Source organism: Manis pentadactyla, chromosome 9 (assembly GCF_030020395.1).
Source record: "Manis pentadactyla isolate mManPen7 chromosome 9, mManPen7.hap1, whole genome shotgun sequence".
Classification (NCBI taxonomy): Eukaryota; Metazoa; Chordata; class Mammalia; order Pholidota; family Manidae; genus Manis; species Manis pentadactyla.
Window position 1 is genome coordinate 31816931 of NC_080027.1, and position 10024 is coordinate 31826954.

General features: G+C 38.7%; 1 protein-coding gene across 19 annotated transcripts in view; it reads left to right on the top strand.

Annotated features, from left to right (window-relative positions):
• Positions 1-10024, top strand: part of DLG2 (discs large MAGUK scaffold protein 2) — a 1919888-nt gene that overhangs the window by 1776588 nt on the left and 133276 nt on the right. For all 19 annotated transcript variants that reach the window (XM_057507175.1, XM_057507177.1, XM_057507176.1 and 16 more), the window contains one exon: positions 8646-8760. In XM_057507175.1, coding sequence (XP_057363158.1) covers positions 8646-8760 — 115 coding nt within the window. The remainder of the gene's footprint in view (positions 1-8645; positions 8761-10024) is intronic.

Consider the following 10024-nt stretch of genomic DNA (forward strand, 5'->3'; position numbering starts at 1 on the left):
GATAGGAATGCCATGGAAGCAAGACATATTTGTACCCCTTAAGTCACCTAAGGGGACTGCCAACCTGCCTACCTCTACAGCCAGACTGCTCTGTCTCCTTTCTCTACCCTGGCCTACAATTAGGCAAGAATATCAACCTTTTCTGTGGGCAAGATCTAAATGATTGTTATTGTAGAAAAACACAAGGAAACTTGAACATCATTATTTTAGCTTCTAGCTTCATGATTTTAATACAAAAGCAGGAACAGGACAAATCCAGCAGAATTAATATTCGTATTAATTGTTTGATAAAATAATATTTTATCAAACCAGAAATAATATTCGTATTTGCCAAGGAAGGCTTTCTTATCTGGATCTGGTTGGATATAGTCTTAAGCACTATGCCTTAAATTAGGTGGCACAGCTCCTTCATCCTCCTTCTGATGCATCATTAGCTCCGAATTACACCGATGAAATTACAGCCTGTGCATCCCAGCTGATCTTTTCACCCAGCCTGCCAGCAAAAGTTTTAGAAAGAATTGCCATTGGCATCCAGGCCCTAATGGTATCAGAGGTTTCCATTTTCCCCTCAAAGTTTCACATTTATTCTCTCATGCATGATGTTCTATGTGGCTTTATTTCCATTACCAACATGGAAATCAAATTCCATAGCCTTTGAGACAAATTTTAGATATGGAGGAAATATTCTTCTAGGCAGAATAGGATTTTTGCAAAAAAGACTACTGATAAGAATTGTTTTTATCATCACTTTATACTGTGCTATTCATTTTATCAAACAATGTTATATCTGTTTCTTCATTAGATCCTCACAAGAACCTTGTGGTATAAGTGGCATGTTAATATTTTCCTTACTTTATGAATGAGGAACAGAAAGCCTCAAGAGATCTTAAACATTTTTCTTTTCCATTTAGTGAGCACCGAATCTGTTCCTGGCACTGAAATATGCCCCTTACAATTGGCATTGCATTTAATTTTCAAACAATCTGATGAACTAGGTGGTGTTTTTCTATTGTACAGATGAGAAAACCAAGTCTTCCCTGGGTTGAATAATCTGCACAGTATCCACGCTGTGAATCAGTAGTGAAAATAAGATTCAAAGTTAGGTCATTTTTATTTCAGAGCCTTTTAAAATATAACATTATACAAGGCTATTCCCAAATGCCTGGAGGCACAGGCTTTAGCAAATTCAAAAAGTTTCTTTGCTGACTTCATTTGCAGTAATCCTGATAATCAAAGAAAACCTGCCATTATGAATCCATAAAACAAAGCTTGTGTGAAACCAACTTAAAATTTGATGTATCTAATTTTCAGAGTTATATGAATGTTGGATGAAATAGCTGTGTGGGGACTCAGACCATTGTTTGCCTGTAAAACCTACTTCATTTCACACGTTAAAGAATTCCTGAGCATTTGGCTGAAACCTCTTTAAAGGGTCTCCAGCCAAGCTAGACAGAAAATTTTTCTAGTCAAAACAAATAATCCCAATTCTCTCAGAGGGGAACAGATGGTGCAGGGTCCAACATAACTTCGCTCAATGTGTTACTAATAATTCTAAAAGGCTTCATCTATTTTATAGTAAATTTGGCAAACTGAAGGATCAGTTTCCTTTCCCTGAATCTTTATTTAGCTCATCAAATTCAGAAAACTTTTATATAGCATTTATTGATTGATAACTGTGTGTCACACTCTGTTTGAAATGCTAGGGATTCAGAAAAAAAAAATGACATTATCTCGCCCTCATGATGCCCGTAACTGAGTTCTTAATTCCCAGTACTAGAGATGTGGGATGCAGAAGAGATAGCAGACTCACCCTGTTGTCTAAGATTCCTAGTTCAAGTTCAATTCTAATGAATTTAGTTTTTAATCTGTTTATGTATCTGTCTCTTTTCATCAGTGTGTCTCTGCCACACACACACACACACACACACACACACACACACACACACACACACACACACACACGTTTATATCAGAAGTAAGCCAAAAAGCATCTGTAAATCTTTTGCAGTGGAAAACTCCATGTCACCACTTTTACACAGAAGCAGGTTGGCAACCTGAGAGATGAGTTGAGTCAGGGGTTGAAATAAAAGGCTAATAAAATCGTTAGGCAGAATAACCAGCTTGGAGAGATCCCCTGCGTATTCTTCCAGTGGCCAGAGGTTAGTTCCCTTGAAGGCTGGTAGGCATTCTGATGCATAAATGGGAGGAAAACCAGTCTTCTAAAGTAGCCCATAAAGACAGCACTCTCCCCAGCATGCCAGTTTGAAAAGCAACCAGACAAGGAAAGTTCTAAGGGTATCTCTAAAGCCTAATATAATATGTTGCAGCCTTTTTTGTGTCTGTCTGGCTCCAAAATCCCAGAGCAACTAAGAAAAGAAGAGGTGCTAAAATGGGAACCGTTGATTATTTTCTGGGCTCCAAGTAAATAGAATTATTTTTATATCATCATACGAAAGAATTCTGACAAAGCATTGCTTCTTATATTTATGATATAACCAGTGATCTATGCCTGATCCTCTTATGTGTGACTGTTTGACTAAGAGTCTAAGGAGAGAGGGCAGTAATAATATTGGGGTTTTCTAGTTTAAAACACCTTTATTCATTAAATAACATTGATTATAAGGTTCACATCTTCCCCCTTCTACACACTTACATTTCAGTCTGTGAAATCCAAATGAGTCTTGTGTCTACCCTCTCCAATGAAAGTGCTATTATTATTAATTGACTGTGCTTTTAAAAATCAATATGGCTTAAAATGATGAAAATGAAGTACACTGTATTAGATAATAAGAACAACACTGTGTAGGGGCAGAGATGATTTCTCATTTTATAAATGAAGGAACAATATCCCTGAGAGGGTAAGGGATTTTCCCAGCATCACCCTGAATCAAGTCTCAAATCTAGCAACTCTAATTCCAGTCCTGATTGCTCTGTTCTGACACCTGATTGCTCTCCTCCCTCTACCAGTGACTACAAAGTCTTTCACAAGATTTAACCTGCCTCAGTTTCTCCATTATAACATGGATCTGACTGTATTAGCTTCTTCCCACCATAGAGATATCCCTTTGCATGCAGAAAGCACTTGACACTCCTCACAGGGAGCAGATATTTAAATAGTAGATACCCTTTTTATATTCACAAGAAACCTGAAAATTAAAGGCACCTATGGACCAGTCTGCAAGCCTATTAAGGAGAAGATCTATCTGGTGACTTTGGTATCCTAGCACTTAGCATGGTGCCTGCCATGTAATCGACCCTGAAGAAATGTTTGCTGAATAAATGAAAGGTTTTTCCCCAAAGGAATGGAAGCATTTATAATTGCTCACAGTAACTCATCTCTGGAGCAGTGATCAGATGCTGTTTAAGAACAGATGTAAACCATTCCTCCCGCATCGTACCCATGCAGCCTTCCTAGACCATGGTGACAACGAGGGCCACGTCCAGGTGAATAATATTGTAATCCCCACAGACTGCACACCGCTGACATTTGCCCTGGCCCTACTGGAAGGCACTAAGAAGCTTGAACTTCTTTAGCTTATAAACCACCAGGATTTTCTAGTTCGGGTTTGTCTATTGAAAGCATCACATCTCAGCTATGCAGCAGGTGGTCATTTCAAACTGCTTCCCCAGTAGTGTGGAAATGGATAACTCGGCAGGAAAGCAGCCTGTCTTGCCTGGATGTGCAGATTACTCTCTCCTGTAATCTTCCAAAAATATCACAGTAACTAGATAAATTGCTCCAATTCTATTCACGAAGAACCGCACTCAGAAAACTTAATAATTTTCACAATGATGCACAGCTAATAAGTGGCAGAACCAGGATTTTGTCCACATTTACGTAACCCACATCTTGACCCTGTCTACTATTGTCATCCATCATGTCCAAGTACAAGCAAATGTTGCAGTCCCAGTAAGAAGTGTCTAGTCAGGAACAACTGGATTTAGATACCCAAGAATGTGGAACGTTTTTTTAATTGGCTTACACAGAGAGGGGAAAACAAACTAGCTGGAGTTTCTTGAAATTCCTCTAAAGTATTTGCCTAGAAGTTGGTGTGCAATGGTTTGCTTTTCATTGCAGAAGAAAACCTCAAGAAACTTTAGACAACTTGTCATTGTAAAGGCATTTGCCTGGCACCCATTTCAGGCAAAGTAGGACAGAATAAGGTGGTGCTACTACTCTCATGAAGTCTCCCACCTCATCATTATCAGGCTTAATTTCCTTATCAGTGTCCCACTCTGGGATCCAGCTCCTTCAGGTTCTGTCTTACTCAAAACTAGATGCCAAGTACCTGGTACTTTCCTGTCTACAGGGAAGGAACAATAATAGACCCTGAGACTTGGGGAACAGAAGTGAGTGAGACACCCCTAATTTCAAAGGAGTTTAAGGTACAATAAAGGAAACCATTGTGCACATAATTGATAACAATAGATGAAAAGAAGGAGAGCAAGGTGCCAAGAGGGAGGGGTGGGGAATGGAGGAAGCCTTAGGTTCTGAAGGAGAAAGACAGAGTTATACTAGGTGTTAGGATGTAATGGAAACAACCTGACCTCATACAGATCCAGGTGGAATGCTAGCTCAATCCAATACACTCAATTACCTAGAAGCCCTGTGACTTTGGTGAAGTTAGTTAACCTCTCTGAACCTCTTTCCTCATCTCTAAACCAATATACCCGATAGCTTTGTTCAAAGAAATAATACAATTTTTAAAGTATGCAGCACAGATACTAGCCCATTGGAGGTGCTCAGTAAACACAAATTCCCTTTTAGATGATACAAAGATTGGAGCCCTTGGAAATCTCATTTGATTGTTCTCCTGAGTGTTAGGAATTTGATTGAAAATTGTTCAAAAGGGGTAGGCATAGATGTGAATAAAACATTTCGGGAAGGGAGAGGGGATTAAGTTAAATGGATGGTAGTGTTAGATTTTGTTTTAACTTGTTGAAAAACTTAATTTCCAGTACTATTATATAACTTAAAGAAGACATTTCACAATTTACATACCTGCTTTCTTGATAATTTCTATAGCATTTCTAAGTATAAACTCATTTATCTCCAAGAAACTGCAGACATGTCCCCTCCTTTATTTCCCTCCCTCTCTCTCTCTCTCTCTCTCACACACACACACACACACACACAAGCCATTTATATTTGTAAGCTCAGATCTTACTGTTTTTGCTCTGATGAAATTACTTGTAAAGTTTTTTTAAAAAAAGAGCAAAGAAAGGGTAAGCACTTTTGAACACAGGATTTGTAACTAACATGGCCTTCAAAGTAAAGAAGTTTTGAGAGCAGATGTATTCCAATTAAGACAAATGCAATACAATAAAATACAATGCACCACTTCCCCATCCATAATGGGGAATGTAAACACCATAAAATATGACATAGAACAAGGATTTCAAAAACATGGCAGCAAACATTTTGGGGATCTAATGAGCCATACAGTAAGGAGAATACAGTTTATTATGAAAGCAAATATCCTGTTGTGATATATAAAATGTGGCAGCTAGAAGAGCTTTACAAAGTGCTGAGCACATATAGGTTAAGTGTCAGAGAAATTTTCCCAATATGACATGACTGAGATGGGGAGAGCACAGAGACCACTTAGAGAACCACAGGGGGATTTGGGAGTGGCAGTGATTAGACAGGAATAAAGCTGTGAAATTAGAATATTTAGCCTTGATTGAAATTCCTCTAAAGTATTTGCCTAGAAGTTGGTTTGCAATGGTTTGCTTTTCATTGCAGAAGAAAACCTCAAGAAACTTCCCTTCCCGAAATGTTTTATTCACTCCTGGAGGATAAACATGTTGTCTTTCTTCATTAAAAACCTTAACATTGAAAATGGGCAGTTTGAGTACCTGCAGCCACTTAATAGCTGAAATTATTTAATGATTCTGCTCACTTTTGCATTCATTATTCATTCACTCATTCATTCATGCAACAGATGTTTATTGAGTACCTATTATTAAGTGCCTCCTGCATGCCAGACCCTATGTTAGGCACGGGGAATTCCAAGAGGAGTGAGATGTGGCTTCTGCCCTCAGAGAGCACAGTCTAATGGGGAAGATCGGCAACTGTACAAATAACCACAATTTGACATGAAAGGGCAATAAAGTAGCAAAGTGATCAGTTGGGGTTGGGGACTGGCACAGAATTAGATGCTTAAGCAGGGGACAACTGGAGGCAGGATTCCAGGTTTTCATCAGTACAGTGAAGTCATCAGTGTTGTAAAGGAGTCTTGGGAACAGATGGGAGATTTAGTGGATTTCAGGCTGACGTGTAATACTAGGAAGCGGCAGAGTGGAGTGCAGATCAGAGGAAGAATCCCTGCTCTGTGTCTCAGGGCAGAGTATTTTCCTCTAAAAAACATTAATGGGGGCTGTAGGATGCCTATGCAGAGCTTTGACCAGTACTTGCACTGGGGTGCTCTACCAACCTGTCATAAATGTGCACACATGCGCTGAGATCCCTGTTTATAAGAGCAAAAAGTTGGATGGGAAAAGGTATGAAAAAATGCCACTTATTCTGTTGAAAAGGAAGGAAAAAGCATTAGCATAATGACCTCATATGTGTGTAGGTAGGTGCATGAGAAGTGTCTATGGCAGCCCAGGCACACATGCATGTAGCTCTGGGGGAAGCCCTAAGGAAGTATGCAGTGGGAGAGAGGAAAGAGAAGGTGGGGCAGGGAGAAGAGACAAGAAGACCTCTACATTTTTATTCTGTGCTTTTCTTTCAGTTCAAATTTTTACAACATCTGTGAGCTTCATTTTGTAATTTAAAGAAGAAATGATGCCCATGAGGCATTGAGTTCAGCATCTGCCATGTGGCCAGTAATAAATATTGACTCTTTCAGGATGGCAAGAAAACATGACTTGCCCCAGACGATTTAAATCTGCATTCAGCTTTATAGCGTTGGTTATTAGTAAGTGTTTTCTCTCTCAGCTAAAATGGCATGAAATAAACACCATAAATAATGGCCACTAGATTTTAGGTTAAATAGGTGTGCCATTTGTTTAATCATTTAGGATTTAATTATTCAAAGCTAAATTTTGAACAAGAAGCCTTCCAAATCTAGTTAACATAAGATTTTGCTTAATTGACATCCCACCCCTTAATAACCAACAGAGATTCAGAGATTCAAATTTAATTGGGTAGAATTTTTGTATTATAGAGAATTTGAAACATGCTGTAAGTAGGTCATCTTTTAAAATATTCATTTCGTTCTTGTTTTCATGAAAAGTTATGAATAAATTGAATTGGAAATCAAATTGTTTTTGAAACATACTGAGGACTTCTGTTAAAATTCTTCATGACAAGTCTCTTTGTATTTAAAAGAATGATTTATAATTTGAACTAACATTTTCGCATTTATCTTGAGCGTAAATTGAGCCTTTCACCTACTGGATTTTTCTAAAGCAAGACACTGTTGTGCCTAGGGAATGACAGGACAAGTTGTGATCAACAGTATCAAAACTTCAGGAGCTTTTACTTTACATGCTGACTGTGTTAATCAGTATCTTAAAACCTGTCTGTTCTTTCATTCTTTTCATTGGATGGACATATGGCAAAAATATCTCTTCTTTGAAGAAATGGTATGATATAATACTGCTGTTTCTTTTTTTAGATGCATATATTTTTTCAAATTTGAATGTTTCTAAAATAGATTTAATATGAGAGTGTTCTGTAACCCTATTTCTAATTCTGACCTCCTAGAAGCTGATTTAAATGTACTGTGTATCTTAGAATTGATGAAGTTGTGGACTTTTTATATTAAAGTTATAGGCAAAATGAAGGTTTGATCCCAAATGGTTAGCTTTTTGTAGTCCTGGCCCTACCCCCACAGAAAAACTTACTGCAATTAAATGGCATTATTTTATACAATTTACCATCAAACAGTTGATTCTCTGGTCTGTCAGACTGACAGTAGCTATAGACTCACTTTAAACCCCCATAACACTGATAATTCCTTGGATTTTTGTTTTGTTTTAGCTTTTTTTTTTTTTTTGGCCCTCTTTTCTAAATTAAGACTCTCATTATGAGAAAATTATAGATTCACATGCAGTTATAAGAAATACAGGGAGCTCCCACATACCTCTTTCAGTTTCCCCCAATGGTTTTATAAAACTATAGCAATTATCACAACCAGGATACTGACATTGACATTGACATAATCCTTCAATCTTACTCGAATTTTCCCAGGCTCACTTATACGCATTTGTGTGAGTATATGTGTGTAGTTAGTTCTGTGTCATTTTATCACATGTGCAGGTACCTGTATCTACTACCCCAGTCAAGACAGCGAACATTTCCATCGCCAAAACGATACCTTATGTTGCCCATCTTTAACGACACCCACCTCGCCCACCTCTCCCCGTGGACTTTTCACACGTTGGGGATTTGTTGGCATTTGTTTTCTAGTTACCTTTTGGGAAGTAACTGATCTGTCTTTTTCCTCTTATGAATGTCTGCAGATAAATAATGCTGAGCAGTTGACCCGTGTGTGTCCACTACTGAGTCGCGCATCTCCCTGTTGCTCCGCAAAGGAACGAGCACCAGCGGTGAACAGCCGCCGCCTTGACTGTGCAGCATTTCTAACTCTCTGAAGGCACAGAACCAAACTTGCCGTCTTTGTTTCCATTCCCAGATTACGCTCGATTTGAGGCCAAAATCCATGACCTACGAGAGCAGATGATGAATCACAGCATGAGCTCCGGGTCTGGATCCCTGCGAACCAACCAGAAACGCTCCCTCTATGTCAGGTAGGCAATGGAGCATTTCTCACTGTGATCTGCACTTTGCCAGCAGTGCAGCTTGGGGAGGTAACAAGGTAACAACAACAGCTTGTAGCAATGGATTCGTGGTCTTACTAACCCATGTTCATCAAGAGACCATTACACGACCTTAGGTTTAAGCATTTTGACAAAATGCCTGAAATGTTATTATGTTACATTAATTAAAAGCAAGTTTAACAAGTTACTCTTTGACAATGTTATGATCCGGAGTCAAGTTCTTAGCACAGATTGCAGTAAAAATAATGGGAAGAAACATTTTTATTTCTGATAAATCTTAAATTGAATATAAGGGCCAAAGCCCTGGACATTTGCCTAGTGTGAAAAGAAACTATTCCTGTATCACCACCTGCCTGCTTGATATCTATTGCATTATCTTTGTTGTACTGATTTGAAATCAGAAGCACTCTTTTAAAGAGTTACATGTGTTTTCCTAATAAGTTTTGGTGGAAAGGGTTTTCTTATGTGGCATCTCATTACCAGTGGTTTCTCAGACCAAAAGGTACTTGTTCCTTGCCTAACGAAACTAATTTTGCCCCCCCCCAAAAAATGACTGATTGAACGTGAAAATGCCTCCCAGTCTTTCATCCCTATAGTGACCTCTTAAGTAAAAGCCATCATCACTCAACTATAACATCCACCTCTTCCTAATGCAAGCCTCCTATATTCCTTGCAAAATATACTTGAACTGCACTTTTGAAAATAATATAACTTTTAACAGCCAAAGTGGGGAAGTCATACCACTGAATGGTCAAAATGATCTATGCACCAATGAAGGAACCATGCCCATCCTCCTCCCCTAACTCTGCCCCAGAATCTGGTCTGATGCCCACCTAAGGTCAGATCCTCCTCGCCTGTAATTTCCATATTTTCCTGAGATGAGGTGTGTTACAGATACTACATATGTACTTGAGTTGGCTTGTCCTGTTGATTCCACTTTGGCTATAAAGGTATCTTGTATATGTATTAGGTAGGCACAGCAGGGCCAGGGAGGGACAGGATTCCAGAAGGCAGTAGGTTCTTGAGGGTCTTGATCTGCTGGCCACTAGAACAAGTATAGAGTCCCTTCTTATTCCAGGGAGCCTTATACCTTATGGCTTTGAAGCCCTGAGATTTAAAATCAAAATAGAACAAAACAGAGTATTTATGATCTAAATTTGTCCAACTGCATTTTGGAAGATCATTTTGATACATGTCAGTGTAATCATTGAAAGGACCTATTGAGAACCTCCCT